Here is a 21,941-nt window from a genome sequence, read left to right on the forward strand (position 1 = left end):
TAGCGTGAACATGGTCAAATGTCTGCGAGTCGTGTAACTGAGGTGGATCGTGGGGACCAGCCCAGTATTCACCTAGCAGGGTGTGGAAAACTGCCTAAAAACCACATCCAGGGTGGCCCACACACCGGCCGCCATCGGTAATCCGCTGGGCGGATTCGATCCAGGGCCGGCGCGCCTACCCGAGTCCAGGAAGCAGCGCATTAGCGCTCTCGGCTAACCTGGTGGGTGCTATCGCTACAGAGTGTTATACCCAGGTATTTGTATGAGTTGGCTGATTACAACAGTGAATCATTGATATTATGGTCATAAGATATTATGTTTTTTCATTTTGTGAAGTGCACAATTTTACATTTCTCAACATGTAAAGCAAGTTGCCAATCTTTGCACCACTTTGAAATCTTATCAAGACCTGACAGAATGTTTATGCAGCTTCTTTCAGACAATACTTTATTATAGATAACTGCATCATCTGCAAAAGGTATGAGGTTTCTATTAATATTGTCTGCAAGGTCATTGATATACAACATGAACGGCAAGGGTCTCAACATACTTCCCTGGGGCACACCTGCAGTTACTTCTACATCTGACTACGACTCTCCATCCAAGATAACATGCTGCATCCTCCCTCCCAAAAAGTCCTCAATTCAGTGACAAATTTCACTTAATACCCCGTATGGTCATACTTCTGACAATAGGTGTAGGTGTGATACTGAATCAAATGCTTTTCAGAAACCTAGAAATACTGCATCTACCTTACTGCCTTGATGCAAAGCTTATAGTATGTCACGTGAGAAAAGTTTGAGTTGGGTTTCACATGTTCAATATTTTCGAAAGCCATGCCAGCTGGCTCTGAGAAGGGCATTTGAGCTCAAGACACTACAACAAATCAATGTCAAGGATAATGGACAGTAGTTTTGTGGATCACTTCTACTACCCTTCTTGTAGATGGGTATGACCCGTCTTTTTTTTTTCCAAGAACTGAACACAGCTTTTTGTTCAACGGATCTATGATACATTATAGTTAGAAGAGGGGCTAACTCAGCTGCAGATTCAGTACACAATCTGAGAGGGATTCCATCAGACCTTGGAGCTTTGTTCAGTTTTAACAATTTCAGCTGTTTCTCAACACCACTGACAATTATTTCATTCACTTTTTCAGTGGTGTGAGGATTAAATTGGGGCAATTCTCCTGTGTTTTCCTTTGCATAGGAGTATTTGAAAACAGAGTTAGGCTTTTCAGCTTCTGATTTGCTAACCTCAATTTCAGTTCCTTTCCCATTTGCTAGGGACTGTACACTAACTTTGATACCACTTACATTCTTTACATACACCCAGAGGATTTCTTTGGGATTTGTGAAAATATCATTTGATAATATTCTGCTACAGTAGTCACTGAAGGCATCATGCATAGCTCACTTGACAACCAAACAAATTTCATTCGGCATTTCTCTATCTATAGCTTTATGCTTTGTTTTACACATATTATGCAGTAATCTCTATTTCCAGAATGAGATTTTCACTCTGCAGCAGAGTGTGCGCTGATATGAAACTTGCTGGCAGATTAAAACTGTGTGCCCGACCGAGACTCAAACTCGGGACCTTTGCCTTTCCCGGGCAAGTGCTCTACCATCTGAGCTACCGAAGCACGACTCACGCCCGGTCCTCACAGCTTTACTTCTGCCAGTATCTCGTCTCCTACCTTCCAAACTTTACAGAAGCTCTCCTGCTCTCAGTTTCTTTAGAAGTTTGTTTACAGTGATTGTATATACCAGTTTTGATGTGGACATCTTCAAAGACGTCAAGTCTATTTGTTGCCATTAGATCCAATATATTTCCATCATGAGTGGGGTTCCTTATGGTATGTTCTAGTAGTTTTCAGAGAAGACATTTAGTAATGTTTAACAGGATATCTTATGCCCACCACTAACAAAACTGATATTGTCCTGATTAATTGTTGGATGATTAAAGTCTCCAATAATGATTGTAGTATGATTGGGGAATTTATGTACAAGTGAACAGAGAGAGCTTTTCTTTAAAGTTTTCAGTTACATTAGCAGATGAGTCTGGAGGGCGACAGAAGGATCCAATTATCATTTTATGCCCACTGAGTCTTGCCCAAGCAATCTCACATTCAGCTTTAGTTTCTATCTCAGCAGATCTGAGTTTCTTGTCTACTGTGACAAATAGACCACCTCCATTCATCATTTGGCTACGCTTTCGATATACACTTAGATTTTCCCCAGAAATCCCACTACTATCAACTACAGGTTTCAATCAGCTTTCTGTTCCTAGTATTATGTGAGCTTCACTGTTTTTCAGGAGCACTTTCAACTCTGGCACTTTGTTGTGAACACTTCAATATTTTATCATTAGAATTTTAATACTGTCACCTTTGGGAAGAATTTCTTTCGATATTACACTGATAATTCTGAGTTTCCTATAGCTATATTATCTGGATTGGATGGAGAGTTACCTTATCTAAAAATCCTTGTGTACCACATACAGTCAACTACCTGAGTGTGATGCATAGTGATGTGCTTTGATGTGTAGTGCACACCTGACCCATATAGGGGAACCCTACATTTCTCAACTCTATGGCGCGAGTCCAAGACTTCACAGCCTAGCTTGTCACAGAGCCTTCAAAGTCTCTGGCTCAGTCCTTCCACTCAATTCAGAACCAAAGGGCCATGATCAGTTCAAATTGTGAGCTTCATTGTAACTCCATGCACAAGGCTAGTCTCCTCAACCTTCTCTGCTAGTTGCTGGAATGGTTCCATGTATGACCTTTGGGACCAGATGACAGGTATCACTTGTTCCAACATGCGCCACAATCTGCAGTTGGTTGCACCATATTCCCTCAATGGATGCTGGAATACCCTCTTCAACTGTTGAATGAGACACCTAGGCAAGAACAATGAATGTATCACCTGGTGTCCTCTCCTGTCCCTTGCTGTCATTTCCCTAAGGGGTACCATCATTTGCCATACATTTGAGCTGTTGACAATTAATAGACCCCTATCCTTTTGTGTTTGCCTCCTCTTGATGCTGGACAAAACAGGTTTCCCCAAAAGAGGTGAAGTGTTTGTAAAAACTATTATGATTTAATGAACTCTACAGAATTTAGTCGTTGAGCTCAGACACAACGTGTTGAATACAACTGCATTTTGACTCCTCAAGGTTAAAATTCAAATTTTATTGGACGTCATATTCACAGAAATCTCTATACTTTTACTGATCATGGTTGAGACACATAAACTTTATCTAAAAGCCGTACACTTATACTGGTTTTCAAGGGCCTTAAATTCATTATCAGTTGTACGTAAAATAAATTCCAAAATTTATGTGGCATCCACCTGCTGTTCACCACAGTACATAAAGGTTATAATCACGTATGATGTTAAAGTGTGAGGGTTCTGCTGCAGTTTTCGGCTCAGGTTTTCTCTGGACTTTGCCTGAATATGGGAGCAAACATATTAAATAAGATCCTGAGTGTTGACAAAGTAATCCAGACTTTAACAATAGGCTATGATCTTTAATAACTTGCGTAGACTTGATCAGACTTGTAACTAATTAATGAGGTATGGCTATGCAAAAGCAAGACAAATGATAATGTTTGTTTTGTAAATCCACCCTTGAATGATAATCAAAGTAATTCAGTCAAACAGTTCCCTTGTCATGAATACTACATAATCAATTACAATAGCTAAGTGACTAATATTAACGGTACCAGTTTTTGGTAACAACTTAAGTGAATAACATGTAGCCAAAAAGTGGAATCCGCATTACTCTAATTAACAGTGCCTTCACCATTTGCGCGATCTATGTAATTATCTTTCAATAAAACTGTGAGGGTGAACTCTTGTGCCTAATTAAATAATTTTGAAGGGGCATGATAATAACAATGTCAAATGATATTCCTACATGTGCATTGCCATATAACAGCAACTAATATTATTTCAGTTAAAATTTTTTCAAGTTTATGTCAATTCTAAGGAATTAAAAGCAAAAAACTATGTTGCAAAGTCTTGGAAAAAGCAGTATCTTAAATATGCTGATATTATACCAATCTTTGTTCTCCGGTCGTCGTACCTCAGAAATACGTGATACTAGTTCTGGCATCAATGCAATGCAGATGTAAGTTGCACTAGATGTATCTTCTTATCACTAATAAATAGAATAATACATTTTAAGCATGTTTTATTCTGTGAAATGACAAAATTCTGTCCTCATTTTAATTAAATCAGGCTATTAATCTCTAACTGTTTACATTAAGTTGAAAGAAGTTGATTTGGTGATGCTATGATTGAGCACCATAACTGCTCTATTGTTAGTCATTTTAGTATTAAAAAGTGAGTCATTTTAGTATTAAAAAGTGAAGCTTTTATCATAATTCAAAGTTTGATCACCTTTTTACAAAATAACTTCTTTTGTATGAATATTAACTACTTACTTGGTCACTCACCACCACGTGCACTGTTAACCAACAACAGCCTTTTGGCCTGAAGTTAATTTCCATTCAGTATATCAGAGTCAACTGATATAATTTCTTTTGACATAAATATGATAATTTCAATTACAAATGAGAATAATTGCACTTCCCATTTTTATCGCCTTTGAAGTGGATCTTTTTGTATGATACTGTATGATAGCTTATAATCTGGAAAATTAATCAGTTTAAATGAATGGAGCCACTTCATATGTTCAGAATAACTCGTATTTTTATTGTGTGTTGAATAAACATCAGGTAAAGCTACCAGTACCCGAACTGTAAACCTAGTATTGTTTATATTATTTAAAGAACCAATTTATTACATAGGATTATTCCAGGCAGCAAACACCTTGTATGATATCCCAAATTAAATATACAGGCATAACATTGCAAAGCACTATGAAGTGGAATGAGCATGTAAGGATTGTAGTAGGGAAGGCGAATGGTCGACATTGTTTGGGAGAGTTTTAGGAAAGTTGGTTCATCTGTAAAGGAGTCTGCATCTAGGACACTAGTGCAACGGGTTCATTTAGTACTGTTCGAGTTTTTGGGATCAACACCTTGTTGGATTAAATGAAGACATTGAAGCAATTCAGAAGCTGGCTGCTAGACCTGCTACTGGTTGATTTGAACAACACACATGTATTACAGAGATGCTTGGGAACTAAAATGGAATCACTGAAGCAGAGGCAACATTCTTTTTGAGGAGCATTTTTGAGAACATTTAGAGAACCAGCCATCTGAAGCTGGCTGCAAAACGATTCTACTGCCGCAAATGCACATTTCTTGTAAGGACCATTGTGATAAGATCAGAGAGATTAGAGCTCGTACGGAGGCATATAGTCAGACGTTTTTGCCTCGCTTTATTTACAAATGGAACAGCAAAGGAAATGACTAGTAGTGGTTCAGAGTACCTTCTGCCATGTACCATACAGTGGCTTACAGAGTATATGTAGATGTAGATTGCTGTGGAGGAAAACACCAAAAATCGGGTGAGTAGTTACAAATTGTAAGTTAAAGTTTATTCTACCTTGTTAAAATTTACTACTTTGTGATATACACCTGTACAAAAAATGTTGGTTGTAGAGTTTTGTACTTTAAATATTGACTGTCATTATAACAACTGGAATATCACAAGAGGAAATAAATGTGTATTGGTCTCTGTAGGCTCTTATAATTGTGACTGATTATTAATTGGTGCAAACATTGAAAGATGAACAAAGCTAGGAAAAAAACAAGGAATTAGGGATCTACCAGCCAGTGCAAAATAAGGAGACATTGAATGGGAAATTGTCTTCAAAATGACAAATTTGTAATTTTAGCAAATCTATTTTTCTTCACGGGTGTATTCTGTATTCCTGTAATAAATTATAAATTTTAACAGTGAGAGAGTTTTAAAAACGTGCTGTGTTACTAGACAGTTGAAAGGATAAGAACAATTCAAATGGCTCTGAGCACTATGGGACTTAACATCTTAGGTCATCAGTCCCCTAGAACTTAAACTACTTAAACCTAACTAACTTAAGGACATCACACACATCCATGCCCGAGGCAGGATTCGAACCTGCGACCTAGCAGTCCCACGGTTCCGGACTGTAGCGCCTACAATCGCACGGCCACCGCGGCCGGCAAGAACAATTCAGTTAAGCAGATAAAGTTGGGCAACCACTCCACTTGTGATGAAATTACTTTCCTTACAAGACCCTTTAAGGAACACAAAGACTACTACTATCCAAACAGTAATAAATTTGATGCAAATGAATTTCACTATCTAGAAGTGGTTATTCAAATTCTAATACAACATTGTGCTTTCTACTACTGGGTAAAACATGGAAGTCAACTACTAGGATCAAAGGCCATTCTACCAATAGAAAGGCCAATTCTAAGAGTTGAGAGATCTCAAAGAAACCACTGTATTTTTAAAAAATTGGGTGGGATGTCATTCATTTTGTATTTACTATTCAAAAATGGGGACATAAATGCTCATAGTCTTGTTGTCTAGCTAATCCTAATAATAGCTGTTTACTTACACCTGGAAAATTATAAATTAAGGAAGTAGTCAAACAGAATTTGTCATTAATAGTAAACTTTTGAATAATTTAGATGGGGTCTTTGTCTGTGAATGTAAACTGACACCACCAAAATTTCTGAAATGTGTTGTTGCCATATAGTCTGAATTACTGCACTGCTGGCCACCGTAAATGCAACACCCTGAAGGAAGCATCCGAATCAAGTGAAATTTACACCATGGGTTTGCAGCGATGAGATATGTAACTGATTAGAATTTCAGTGCAGACGCACATCACGCGCGCCTGTGGCGCCACCTCATAGCGCAATTTAAGGCTTGGCGATTTCGACGAGTGTACGTTCGGCACGTGTGTTTACCTTGTGGTTGTTTCACAAGACGATCAGTTATGCCTCGTAGACAACAGCGAACATCGTTTGATCAAGTATCCGAGTTCGACAGAGGAAGGATAGTGGCTTACCGAGATTGTGGATTATCATACAGAGAAATTGCTAGTCGTGTTGGACGAAACCAAACAACTGTAATGCGGATATGTGACCGTTGGATGCAGGAGGGTACGACGGACCGACGTTGTCGATCGCATTCACCTCGGTGCACCACTGCACGTGCTGATAGGCAAATTGTGCGCATGGCAGTGACCGATCGCTCAGTGACATCCCGAACCATAGCACAGCACATTGCGTCTGTAACGGATCATCCAGTGTCTGCGCGTACCATTCGACGCCGTTTACAGCAGAGTGGTCTGTCCGCAAGACGTCCATTGCTTCGTCTACCATTGACGCAGAACCACAGACGTCTCCGTCGCCAATGGTGTGATGACAGACGGATGTGGACGGCAGAATGGAATGACATTGTCTTTACTGACGAGGCACGCTTCTGTCTGCAGCACCACGATGGTCGGATTCCAGTGTGGAGACACCGTGGAGAGAGGATGCTGGACAGCTGCATTATGCACCGCCACACTGGTCTTGCACTGGGTATTATGGTATGGGGCGGTATTGGATATTACTCTCGCACGCCTCTAGTACGCATTGCCGGTACTTTAAATAGCCGGCGCTACATATCCGAGGTGCTGGAACCAGTTGTCCTTCCTTACCTTCAGGGCTCGGCCACAGCCATATTTCAACAGGATAATGCACGACCACACGTGGCACGCATTGCCCAAAGGTTCTTCGTCAATAACCAGATTGAATTGCTTCCCTGGCCGGCTCGCTCTCCGGATCTTTCGCCGATAGAAAACATGTGGTACATGGTTGCTCAACGAGTGACCCAGATTACATCCCCAGCTGCCACACCAGATGATCTTTGGCAACGTGTGGAAGCTGCTTGGGCTGCTGTACCCCAGGAACACATCCAACGTCTCTTTGACTCAATGCCGAGACGTGTGGCAGCGGTGATCTCCAACAATGGCGGCTACTCTGGCTACTGATTGTGGCAGGAACCACATGTCACAGACGTCTGTAAACGTAATCATTTGATACTTGGTCAACATGTTATCTACAAAATAAATTTTGTTGTGCTACCTCTTGTCTTTCTTGGTGTTGCATTTACGGTGGCCAGCAGCGTATGTGCACGCTTTAGCATTAGCCCTCGGTTCCTTGATCCTCAATTACTACGAGTCAGAATTTAGGGCGCTGGTGCTTTTTCATTTGCCACTGCCAACCATTGTAATCAGATATTGTAGCATGGGTACAGAAGTAGTTTTAAGCACACTGGACAAAATAATAGTCACCCCAAGGGGATATCACACTAGTACCATGCAACACCACCTCTGATCCTAGTAACAGCCTCTGTTCAGCTAGGAAGAATGTCCACAAGTCTCTTCAGATATGCCATGTCCTGCTGAAGCCACTCATTCGTAATTAGATTGTGTAGAGTTATCAAATTGTGGTGATGCTGAGACCTACATTTCATACTCTGTTCCATATAACCCTTGGTATTTTCTATGGGATTGAGTGATTTAGTGGGACAGTGGAGGTATAATAATGTGTCTGGGTATTTATTAAGCCAGCCCTGTGAACGTGGTTGTCATCATTGTGGAAGACTGGAGTGTCCAAAGTATACTCATCATGAAGATATAATCTGTTATGCTCTTCACAGTGATCTGCAGAGTATAATTGTAAATGTTGCTAGAATTAAGTGCAACACTTGGTCTCTAAGAATGTTGAATAAACAGTCTGGTTCTCTCTCACAACTACCTGAATGAGGGGTCCCAAGTCATGAAATATAAGAAACCACAGAATCACCTCTGGCTTTCAAAATAATGGGACACAGCAATTGGTCATCCTTTTCTCTCGAGTTTTATTAAGCAAATTTAGATTTCAGCTAGTGCCTAGCCATTACCAATGCGCTATTTCGTAGTATCAATGCTTGTCCTAGTATGTCAGTCCCCTGTTCTTTGGGTATCTGTCACAGTTTATTCAAGACTACTCCGAGTCGTTGAGTGCATCCACATTCTTAATGTAATGTAACCTGACCACCTCTGGCCCACTACAGCCTCCACACACTGTGGGTTAAATGCCTCATTGGGCTGTCTGTGAAAGCTAATGCTTTTCATCATTTGAATGAAATTTCAATTCTTTGGGCCACACTACATGCTTTAAGACAGCTACCGTTCAATTTGTTTATTGTTTGGGTCACTGAAGGAGTTCATCATTATGTGCCACTGTGGGCAATGACCTTCTGCAAGGTATCCGACTCCAAATCTCCACTACCTGCAGTTCCTTTCACAAAGAAACTGGTTGAAATGCAGCTGCAATCACTGACAGGAGCCGTTCCTATTGTGTTTGAAACCAACTGTAAAGTATGACACTTTTCTCAAGTAACTACTGGTTAGGAATTTTTTTAATGATATTATCCTTAACTTATGTGACAAAGCTGCACATGATACACCATTCCTTGTACACACACTGGACAGTCTGCATTCATACACCAACAAATAGCACAATTTCATCCATGGTGTGGTCAAGGGCATTACAGAAATTATAACTAAAAATTATAACGTCTTTCCGCCATCCTGTACAGTCTCCACATCAACTCCTCTTACTGCACTGATTCCATACAACTGACTGACACATACAGTTACACTGTACTTCACTACAATGACTTACGTCAGCAGCAGAGGGTCATTTGGCTGCCTGGTACTTGTTCTACACAACATACAGTGGTCCAAAATGATCAGTGTGCTCTTTTAAGGGTGTGACTAGTATATTATTTGGAAAGCTTATGTATATTGCAGAAACTTCTAGCATTATTGAATATGTGAATGTATAAGGAAATTCTGGTTGAGTGTTACTTATGTCTTAGAAGCATAAAGCATAAGCGGCATTGATGTTTTGGCTACCCTGCGTATGAAATGCGGAGTTTTTGCACAAGATATTTCTCCTCACCCTATGAGGGTATAACTGTGGAGTGGAGTCTACTTGCTAAATTCATCCATTCTCCTCTTAGAAGACCTCCAACTATGTTATGCCACATCCAAGAATGATTTGAAGAGGAAAAAATATACCTTTTACTGTACCTGTTAAATGTGAAGTGTACCATGGCATAAACAATAATTATTGCTCTTGAAATAGTGAAGCAAATCCTGCACCCCATTGTAAAGTCTGGGACATATTTCATATGAGATATTTGCCTTATAAATAGAAAGTTCAGTTCTGAGAAAAGTACTAGATGTTACTTTGTATATCACAATGATGAAGTTTCTTTGCACTAAAATCAAAGACACTTGTTTCATTTTTAAACACCATTTGCTGAAACTCATTAATAACATGCATACAAAACAATTTTAACAATTATGATTATATAAGCCTTACACATGAGTGCAACAAAATGCCTATATGGAAATAATTCTTACAAAACATGTCTAAAACATAAGTATCATTTTGGAAAAACATCATAAAAATATTTTTTGAAACAAAAATTTATTTATACAAGAAAGACCATTTCTTAAACTATTTTTCTACATACCTGCCACCATTCTTCAGACATTTTTCATAGCAGGAAACTAACTCTTATGCCCTGTTCATAGAAAGATACTGCCGATGAAGGCAGCTACTGCTGAACATTTTTTACATTGTCATCACTGTCAAAATGACATTTCAAGTTTAAGAACAAGTGGTGATCAGGTACAGGTAATGATCGAACTGCTCCCAACTCAATTGTTGAACAAGATTGGGGATGTGTGTTTTCATGAAGCAACACAATGCCCTGACTGAGCATTCCATGCCTTTCAATATGGTTCAAATGACTGAGCACTATGGGACTTAACTTCTGAGGTCATCAGTCCCCTAGAACTTAGAACTACTTAAACCTAACTAACCTAAGGACATCACAAACATCCATGCCCCAGGCAGGATTCGAACCTGCGACCGTACCGGTCGCGCGGTTCCAGACTGTAGCACCTAGAACCGCTCGGCCACTCAAGCCGTCCATGCCTTTCATTTTGAAAGTTGCACTGAAGAAGTATTGTACCACGCTGGGGAGGAAATCAATCAGCAGTAGCTATTTTCACTGGTGCATCTTTCTCTGAAGAGGTCATAGAGAAATTGGTTTCCAGCTATTACAAATGTCTGAACAATGGTGGAAACTATATACAAAAATAGTTAAGAAATGCTCTTTCTTGCAAAAATAAATTTTGGTTTAAAAAAAGGATTTTTATGATTTTTTTTCCAAAACAGTATTTTGTTTCCAGAGGGGCCTCAAAGTATCACAATCGTCCAAGCCCCCATAGGATTGCCACTGAAGTATAGCTACACTACAATCCAGAAGAGAATGTTTGTCACTGTCCAGCAGTAACCATGATGCAGCATCTGGAGAAATAGTAAATTTCACACACATCACAGTTTCTGGCTGCTGGCACTGGCCCCAGCAGACAGAGTGTGTGGTCATGTGTGTGAGAGTTTCATCTGCGCGTACGTGTGTGTGTGTGTTTTTTTTTTTTTGAAAGCTTAACTGTCTACCAGTCGTTTCATTGTGCCTGTCTGCAACTCACCACCACCTCTATGTGGTGAGTAGCGATCTATCCTATTCATATGTTATAATCCCATCCCAGCCATTCCATTGTTTGATACCTTAATCTTCATTAGTTTTGGAACTGAATATTACAACACAAATTTTGTGGCATGCATATTTTTAACTAAATAAGATCTCATTTACTTGAAAGGTACAAGAGTGTTGAGTTGGATGGTATTCTCTAAACTGCACGAGATTTCTGTGAGGCAGCTGCTTGTGATCTTCAGTGTCTCACCTGAAGTTGGTGAACAGTTTCCTCATGGAAATATTGTGCAGTTTAAACAATACCATCTGACAGAATGCCTGTGTACCTTTTAAGAAGTTATTACATTGGGAAAGCCTCAAACAGCACATCAAGTTCTCTTTTCAACATTCCTGGTACACTAACATGTTTAGCTAAATGCTATTCAGATACGCATTATTTGCATGTTCTGAGGATGTTAGGCATTTGGTGCAGGTTTCCTCTTTCAGGAGCACTTGAGCAAAATAATTAAAAAAGACAGAAATGTGGAGGGAGTGGAGGTCACTCAGAAGAATAAGAGAGAGGCAGCATCTGCAAAGTTTAGTTTGAGAATGAAATTAGGAAGTCTAAGAACTTGGACACACAACACCAAAGAAAACATGGATAGGCTATTAAAAGGATCACAGATTATAATGATCCAAAAATAAATACAGCAAAACCTATGAATGGCAAAAGATAAATACAAATCTCAAAGAAAACATTGGATAAAAAGGAAATTAGTCCTTTTTAATTATTATTAGCAGCTTTACTGTGGGTTTTTAATGAAACGTAACTATTACACATGAGGAGACACTTTTCTGCTTAAGTTTCACAACCTTTTTTTATTTTACACAACTGACTTTTCAGGTCCCAGGTCCAAATTATTGCTTCAGGATGAATACTGTATTTGAAACAGCAACACACCTAAAAACAGGTTTGGATCTTGAGGAAGCCAGATGTGTGAAATAATGAGTTGCAGAACAAACTTTTGAAGTATTTTTCTTGCACAATATAGCTAATGATAAAAATTGCAAATGCAGAATAGCTGATGATTCAAAGTTGCATTGATCAAAGAATGAAATGAAAAACTGCCAGGCAAGGAAAGGCTAATACTGAAAATGAGAACAAAAATAGGAGTTAATGAAGAATGGGGCTAACATAAACATATACTTCTGGAGCAACTCTACAGAGATCGGTAGAGGATTCTTCATTCCAGTATTAACTATTCTCCATCCTATATGTTTTAAAATGGAGGAGGGAAAAAATGGAAAATCTGATATCACAATTCTTCCAATTCCCATTTAAGTATCGTGAGTACCTGTTATCCTTGTATAACCTAGACTGATTTGTAACAATATTAGCATTGTGTCGCTGAATCCCTTACATCGTACTTCAAGCTTATTTGACATGGACCTCGAAAACACTGGGTTGTGTCCTATAAGAAATGCAAGATAGGGCACCTTGGGGGCAGAGTTAGAAACTGGAAGAGGGAAGGAAAGAAACAGAAAAACTACAGAAGAATCAAGCACACATCTATCTAACAATCTAAGCTGGGACAGGACATGCTGGACTTCCAGGGTGGTGTTCTGGCATGCTTCAACGTTCCTTAATTCTCTTGTGTGCTTCAGACAAGGAGCCTTATTGTGAGAGCTGAAGCTTTCAGCAAATGATATTGAATAATATTATTAAAAGAACGAATGAATCAGTGCATCTCCATTGAAAAAGGTCACTGTTTACTAACAAGCACATTTTGCATTTTAACCTTCCAAAACTTCCTTTAAATTAGCAGATAATTCTCTTACATTACTCCATTTCAAAATCCAATTGATTAGTATAGTGCTTACTATGGATAACATAGCTTAGCTCAGTCAACAGCAGTGATTTATACATACTGACCTTCTGTGTTGAAACCCTGGAATGAAGTTTTTTCTGCTGTTGGGATGCATGTGTACCATTATATTAAATGGATACGGTACACGGGACAATACAATAAAAAAACTCAAGAGTCTTTATCACTATTATATTTTTTGGATTTTATTGTACAAAACATGAAAATCTCAATGTCACATTATCAAAATGTAACAAAGGGAAACAGACTTTCCATATGATAAAGAATAGTGCGGGTTCCGTCCAGCAGTTTCTTTAACAAGATGAACAAATATTTGTGGAGTGAAGAATGGACAGTATGGGCGAGAAAAATAAACACACTTGTTCCCTAAAATAGTAAAATGGATGATATTTAATGGTTCAATGACATATTTATGATTGTACATAAGTCTTACCTCCCACACATCATCCAACAAGATTTATACTGACACACTCATTCACTCAAAAAAGTGTATACATGTTTGTTATATTTATATACAATATGTCCAACCAGCAGCATGAATACTAATGTAAGTAATGATATGTAAAAATCTGACAACAGTTTGTGTGGTAGTTTTCCCACTCTTATGAAGTTTGCAGTCCACTACAGGCATCTGTGATTCTCGCCCATAGACCAAATTAGCACGAAACTCCACAGGTACTTCGTTCTGGTATAAGTTTACACAATTCATCTTTGGTTTCAAAATATATTTCAGTATTTGTTTATTTACAAACTTTGTTTCTCTGAATTTATACAACCTTAAACACATTAACCCTCCTTTTAAAAAGAACGGTTTTATGATTCATTCACACCATCACAGATTCCAGACGTAGTCTTCGTATGGATTACTTCGTGCAATACAAGGAAGATAATGGAGAATTATTATTTCATCTTCTTCGTGTTGCTGCATTTTCTTCTCTTTGTACAAAATTACACAAAAACCATGGCAGAAGTAATAGGACAATCAGGAAAGTGGCTTCCACGAATGTGACTATGAAATTATGTGAGCGAGCCTGTCCAGGGCTCTCTCACTCTGCACCACCCTTTATGCTCAGTATTTCACTTGTAATTGATGCCGAGGACTGAGAACAACAGGAAGAATGTATAAATTGAATACACAGACAGTGAACCATGTTAGTGTTGTTCCCACAATTAATTGAGGCAGAGCGGATATTAGCATGGTGACTTGAGAAAGCAAATTAGTTTCACAATTACGGAATATTAGTACAGAAACAGAAGAATTAATATGCTGTACTTCCGACATGGTTATAACTTGAGTATGATGGTGAAGGGTTTCCAAAAAAAATTGTTTTATAATCTACAATGAATATGCTTGTTACAGATCTCTTTAGCAGAAAGCACTGTTTTGCTTAAAGCATGTTTAGACGCTGTATGCACTGCGAATTTAATAGGCCCACTTGTCTACAACAACTTCACCAACTGCAAAAAAATACAGAAATTAAAAGAGTTAGTAAATTTTCTACAAGATATATTAAATTTGAAGGTTTAAGCTAATCATGTATTATGCAAAACTTACAACTAACTATAAGCCATATTATGAAATATTTCAAGTGCAAAAACAAAGCTGTTCTACTCAAGTCATTTTGCTATATTCTTAGCTGCAGCTGCTGCTGAATGCTGAGAAAAGCAAATGCTATTAACAGTTGATAAGAGTATCTACTGCAAAAGCGGAGTAATGGAGAAAATATTAGCTGCAGTTGATTTTTGCTGGCAACACAGAGAGATGCAATTTGAAGAAAGAAATTACATAATATTAATATTCAACAGCATCTTGGGAAACTACTGAAGAGCTTTACAAATGGGAACAACATATCTGGAATATTTTCACTTTCAGTTTCTTATTTTTTGAGGGTTGGTTTTATTTTTTGTGTTTTCATTTGCCAGTGATTTCCATTTTATAGCACTGTTTTACTTAAATCTCACCACTTGTCAGCTACTGCATCTGGGGTTGCTGCGGAACAAGAAAAGTGAATTCTTGAAATGTGCGCAATACAAAGACAAATGAAAATAATTAACACATTACAGATGAATTAGTGACAGTATGACAGAAGCATGATGCTATACACCGACATTAACTGTACAATATGCCTGCTACAGTGATGCAAATCTCCGAAATAATGCCTTTTAGTCATTTTTAAGTGATTAATTTGTTTATATACCCATTACAAGACAAGGTTTACATTCATTTCAAATGGCAAGACACATTTCAAAAGTACATAAACGTAATGAACCACTAGGGGTTGAAACATGAAACTTTCATCTAATACAAAGATGGGTGGTAGGGAGGGGGAAAGCTTGTGTTAATCACATGTCACAACTGGCAATAAAAATATGCAGTTGCAGTTACTACTCATACTTTGTATAAAACATGATAAATGCTATGAGTTTAAAAGTACTAAGAGTTATTTCAGTGTGTTTCTCTCTGTCTGATTTTTAAGAACAAGAAATGAAAGTTGTCATGTTAACACAGGAATAAGAGCAACTGCAGTGTACAGGTCACACAAATTTTAAATTACATCTCAGATAAGCAACAAAGACTTGATCCAAATCTTACTTTTTAGTACAAATATGCAACAATTTTGCCATTTCTCCTTTGGCACACAGCAACACTGCAGTCAGTATCCTGCTTTTAACTTTTATGTAGCACACTGAGACACTGTGTATGTGTGTGTGTGTGTGTGTGTGTGTGTGTGTGTGTGTGTGTGTCTGTGTGTGTGTGTGGGGTGGGGGGGGTGGGAGGGGGGGGGGGGAGAGCAGTTATTACGTATACCTAGTAAAATGTGCGCCATTTGATGATGATGTAAGCATAAAGTTGTTTTGAGTATACAAATTACATGCAAAAATGTGATAGTTGCTATTCTTGTTGTCTATAATACATACAACAGCAAGAGTGTTCATACAAATGCATATTAACTAAAATAAAGTTTTCTGCTTGAAACTTTTACTTCAAGATTTCTATGTGAAAGAAGCTTGCATTTATACAGCATTAGTTACAAGAGCTCCTCACTGTTTAACTACAACTCCGAATCATGTTCCTCATGCTTCTAAGCACAAATGTAAAAAATATGACCTTTTTAAACCATTCATCTGTTAATGACACAAACACTAGATTATCTTTGTACATTACTTAGTGTGCAGCAGTAGCAGCATCATAATTAATAAGCACCTGTGTATTATCCCCTGTCACTTAAACCCATTCTTGTACTAGTATTACAAATACCATTTCTCTGCAGTACTAATAACTGGAATATCCATTACTCTAGCCCATTATTTGCTGAATTATTTTTACATGTGTAAACATGAGTACAACATACTCCATGCAGTGTGTAACAAATTTTGTTATGCTGAATCAACTTCACAGTGCTGCTCTTAATGAAAAGAATTATTTGTATCTACGAAATAATAATATCAAAACTTCCTTGAATAATAGCTGTCTAACTACCTGAACAAGAACTAACAGTGAGAGAAGTTAATGTTCTAAATGTATATACCAAACAACAACATAGAAAGCATAATCGAAATCACATAGTAGTACTGAATTAATAGTTCTCTCTCATAGGAACTGCATATTACTTTATGAGGAAAACTGGAAACAGAAAATCAACACCAGTAGAGAGCTATTTTTACTCATATAACACTAAACTATTTCTTCATACACACAAGCTCATTTTCAGTTTAAATGGTCATTGTTTCCATCTCCTCATCCAAGTAAATGCTGATCCCGCTTGAAACAATTATTCCATATTCTTGCAGCCATCACCTGCAGACTGGAAACTGTGCAAAGAAAGCAGTTAGCAGAGTACATAGTACACAATCAAATGAAAATGTTATTTTCCACAGAGCAGACCAGGACGCAGCTGTACAAAACTGGAAACATAAAGGTTGTCTATACTCACACAAGGTTCCATATGAAGGCACTGGGGTGATGAATTTGGGTTAAACTCCTTAGTTTAATGGAGCACTGAATAATGTGGAAAAAAAGAATAATTTTAATTAGAAGAAATTTGGGAAATGAATTATTTTTTAGAGGTAGGTTAAGAATGAAAGAAGAGGCTGGAAGATGGGTAAGACAGTAGGATGGTACAGAAATTGTGTGTTTGCTTAGGAAGGAAGCTAGGGTATCATAGAAATACACATGACAGTATGTACAGTACAATGGTCTACACTGTAATCATGGATAAACAGACTTTGCATTCTGCTTAAGTAAGTATACCTATCAAGGGTCTCAATTTATGGGGAAGAAAATTGCAATTCATTACACATGACACAAACTAACACCAAATAAAAAAGTAAATGGGAGACAGTCAATATTAAATTTTATTGTCAACAAAAGCACATAGAATACTTCACAAAAATAAAGAAATGATAAACTTACTGTTCTGTCGGTTGAACTTGTTTAAAGTTGAGTTCTCTCTAGTGCCTTAGAACTATGTATTTCTCTAAAATGCATGCTAGGGTGATAAATCAAGGAAATTCTTCAAAAAATTGTCAAACCAATACATGATTCATACTGCTAGTGCTTGTGTTGGTCTATCAGTACCCCTAAAATAAAAGCATGTATCAGTGCCCCAAAAATAAAAACGAACTCTCTGTGAAACTTCAAGATTTATGCATACGTGTTCCAACTATATTCATGTATATGAAGTGTTATCCATGAAAAATGTCTTGATAGTTTTCCAATATAGAGCTGGTCAGATCAAATAAAGATTACTGGAGGAAACAGATATATGAACAATGTATAGTCACGTAATTGTTGTTGTTGTTATTATTATTACTATCATTTGAGTTTGGCTGTTACATTACACTTACTCTCTTAGACATTCAGAATATGGTAAGATCATTTTTTAATTCAAGAAAGTTAATTTCTCAGCTTGTATCTTTCTTCCCCAAAGCAAATCTGTGTGTATCAAAACTTGAATAATTCATATTTCATGTTCATACATTAATCTGCTTGTCCATCTGCAGCAAAATACAACAGTTTCTATTCAGGATTAAGTAGAACTCATAAATTATGTGATCTGAAATTTGAATATTTGAAGACATTCTCTAAAAATATAATAGTAGCACATTACAGATGTCATGGGCTGGAGTTCACATAGGATGTCCAAAGAGAACATTGAACAAACAGGTGTGAAAGTTAAGATAGTAAGGTTTCATGCAGAAGTATGATTCTACTTAGACTGGCATGTACAAGGTTGTTCTGAAGCACATTCATTTCTGGAAAATGAAAAAAAAATCAACAGCATTGTCAGTCTGTATACATCATACAACCACATCAGAAAATGGAACACCTGATTAGGACTGCCGTTAGTGCTGTGAGCAGAGAGAAGGCACCATGGATGAGCAACTTCGCTATGTTGAGGCATCATGTGCCATCCACAGTACAATGGAGAGCCATTGGCAGACTGGAAGCATGTGACGCCCATTGAGGTGGTCAGATAAACCACTGTACTTCTGTCTTATCAAAAATTGCAATTAATTTATGTATGACATATCTGTGCACAAAAGACTTCATTTAAGAGCACTACATGTCAGAAGACTAGTCATGTGGATACCCATTACAATTTACCACAGGACAACATTTTGCAGAAAGCATGCCAACATTTACTCTGGAATGTTTGTCTTTCAATGTGATAGAAAATATATTTCAATTTGGTAATAAAAAGCTCCAGAAGACACTCAAGATGGTGATGTCCATCTGAAGTGGCATCTGATGTGTATGACAAATACAAAGTTTCTCTGTAGTTCAGATTACACATTAACTACAGCAAGTGGTTGGATGAAACAGTTTACAGGTGGGCAGATGGCAAAGGGAATGCCAGCTCCAAAGAGTAAAGGGGGAATGTATTGTGCTGTTTAATGAAAGATTTGGATTAGTCACTGATTGTTCTGTTACAGGTCTCTTACACAACTGTGTGATATCTATTTAAACCCCTAAGTGTCACTGAAGTACTGACACTGTTTCAACTACCCCTAAAGACAAAGAACATGACCTCTGTTTACATTTTTCCCTTATTTCAGAGACTGTTCAGATATTTGAAGCTCAACTAAAAATGTCATCTCAATAGTAAGCTATGCACTAAGATGTTGAAATGGAAAGAGGTAAGTCACAAAAATTTTATCTATTTTTGAAACAGTCTCCAGAAGAACTAGTGCCGAATCGTTCAAGTTTTATGTTACAACCATTCTAAAAATATGCATAAATAGCACGTAACATCAAAAATGCTATGATCTGTAGCATGACTCACCTGGTTTAAATTATTATTTATAATATATTAAGACACTCACCTGTTTTATGAATGAAATTTTATTCTGAGAAGGCAATGAGTAACTCCAAAACTCAGTGATGTCATATAAAGCTGGTCCTGTATTGCCGTTTGATGACAACTTGGGCCGTGTAACATTCAACACCTTTTAACTAAATATATTTGTGGGAAAGGGAAATTACTGCATTACCATGAAATAGGGCACATAAATTGAACAAACATGCAGCTTTAAAGGACTAGTAAAAGTGAGCTGGTGTAATTAGTATAGAGGATCAAAAACTGCTGTTTCCAGTGGATTTTTAGGTTCTCTCGTGATATACTCACTAAAAATCGTTCAGTTTTTTTTTTTTTTTTTTTTTTTTTAATAAGATCCTTTCTGAACAAGGTCAGAATTACTATTAGAAGAAGTATAACTTCAGTAAGCCAGGCAGACAGCCACCCACCCACCCACCCTCCCACTCACACACTACTTGTTCCTGGGCAGGTTTCTGCAGAGTAAATTACAGTTTCAAAGATAATTTCACAACAGCAAACATAAAAAATTTCGAAACTGATAGCAACAGCACCTTCCCCTAGAAAAAGTTGTAATAGGTTTGTTAAAAACCATAGTAATTATACAGCAGCCTGTTTATGAATCACAGGCAATCTCCTACTTGCAGAGAAGCCACACCAATATTGGGGACACTTTCTTCATTTTTAAACTGTAACAAGATTAAAAAGTCGTTTTTTAATAAATTCAGTATTTTCTGGAAATAACTATTCTGACACCCTACTCTCTCTATAATAAACATATGATGTTTTGGCATTATGATCTAATCATGACATTTTAATGGTGCAGAAAGGTAATATATAACTACTATTTTGCTGTATTTACTAGGCATCAACACATAAATTTTTGAAACAGTACATCTCATTCTACACACAATGTATCCCTAAAGTTTTCTTTGATAATTTAAAACAGATGACAAACATTTTCATGGTTTGTTGATATCTGTGGATTACATAACTGAGAGAATTCCCAGGAAACATTCACAGCTGCAGGCCAGTACTGCACCTACTATTAAAGTTGTGTCAATAGTCAGGTGCCTTTGATGTGCAACTCAACGCTTGTACCTCAAAATACAAGCATAATGATACAACTATGCTGTTTCTCTTAATATCACCCACTTATACAGTCTTTTGTTTTGCGAATTTATACATGCTATCTGAATTTTTAAAAAATTCCATTCCTTCAATATACCGACTATTTGATAAACTATGATGAGATTAACCCATATTCCGATATCATCAAGTTTTTGCAACCCTTAATATTTTGAGCATGTGTATGTATTTTACGGTTAGCTCTTATAAGATGCTTCTCAAATTTTCTGCTAAAATGTTCACAAGTTCCTCCTGAATGGTTCAGTTTTATGTAAAAATTGGTTGTGTGACATTTGGGGTCAGTAGGATAAAGGGAAAGGGTTGTCCTGGGCCTTCAGAACTGGAAAATTAGGGAAAAAATAAAACAATCAACTTCACAAAATATTATTTCTCTTTTATTACTTGATATAGACCTGTTGTTTACTTCATTTAAATTAACTGATTGCATTCTTATCTCGTAGCTCACATCTTTTGAATTACATCAAGGGTCAATGAACACAGGACATAGAGAGAGAGAGAGAGAGAGAGAGAGAGAGAGAGAGAGAGAGAGAGAGAGAGAGAGAGAGAGGGGGGGGGGGGGGGCACTGAAAGTTGTTGCTTTTCACAAACAAAAGTGATTCACCCCAGCCTTCTCACACTTTTGTGGGAATGTAACAATAGTGGCATAAGCAATGTTTTCGTCTTCATGTCTTTTACAGGAGATAACTTGTTTACTTAGGTATTACAGTCTTTTGTTGTGTCTATCTGGGATGCAACATCTCCACTATGTGGTGAAGAAATTATTCTTTTCATAATATTGTCACTATTCCATTCTGGATTTTCCACTGTTTGATCTTTCTTAGGTACTATACACATGAAACAAATGGAGGTGAACAATCATCTGTCAAACAAACGTTTAAAATTTGCAAATGTGTAAGTTAACTGTACATCAAAGTGCCTCACTGCATGTGTGAAAAGTGATGATTTTTTTGGAGAAAGTATGCATCTGTAACAGGGGCTGTGAAACTGCATACCAAAATTACAAGCTCTGTATCAACAATGGAAGCAACTGCGAAATTATGCTGGATGGTCACTGGAGGTTCATAAACAAACAGAAACTTGCAGACACAGCACATGGT

At 37.5% G+C, this 21,941-nt stretch overlaps 1 protein-coding gene across 3 annotated transcripts in view; it reads right to left on the bottom strand.

Moving 5' to 3' along the window:
* Positions 1–13,535: 13,535 nt before the first annotated feature.
* The window catches only part of LOC124615405 (calcium-transporting ATPase sarcoplasmic/endoplasmic reticulum type), a 92,421-nt gene continuing 84,015 nt past the window's right edge, over positions 13,536–21,941 (bottom strand). The window contains exons 20-21 of one of the 3 annotated variants that reach the window (XR_006979789.1): positions 17,314–17,378; positions 15,256–15,368 (exon numbers count right to left, since the gene is read on the bottom strand). Coding sequence is in view for 2 of the 3 variants with exons in the window: in XM_047143279.1 (XP_046999235.1) it covers positions 14,802–14,836 (35 nt within the window). In the remaining variant the exon portion in view is untranslated. Of the gene's footprint in view, positions 14,837–15,255; positions 15,369–17,313; positions 17,379–21,941 lie in introns of those variants that run through there. The other 2 variants (XM_047143279.1, XM_047143288.1) reach the window with 2 other exon arrangements.

The sequence above is a fragment of the Schistocerca americana genome, chromosome 1, assembly GCF_021461395.2.
Source record: "Schistocerca americana isolate TAMUIC-IGC-003095 chromosome 1, iqSchAmer2.1, whole genome shotgun sequence".
Lineage (NCBI taxonomy): Eukaryota > Metazoa > Arthropoda > Insecta > Orthoptera > Acrididae > Schistocerca > Schistocerca americana.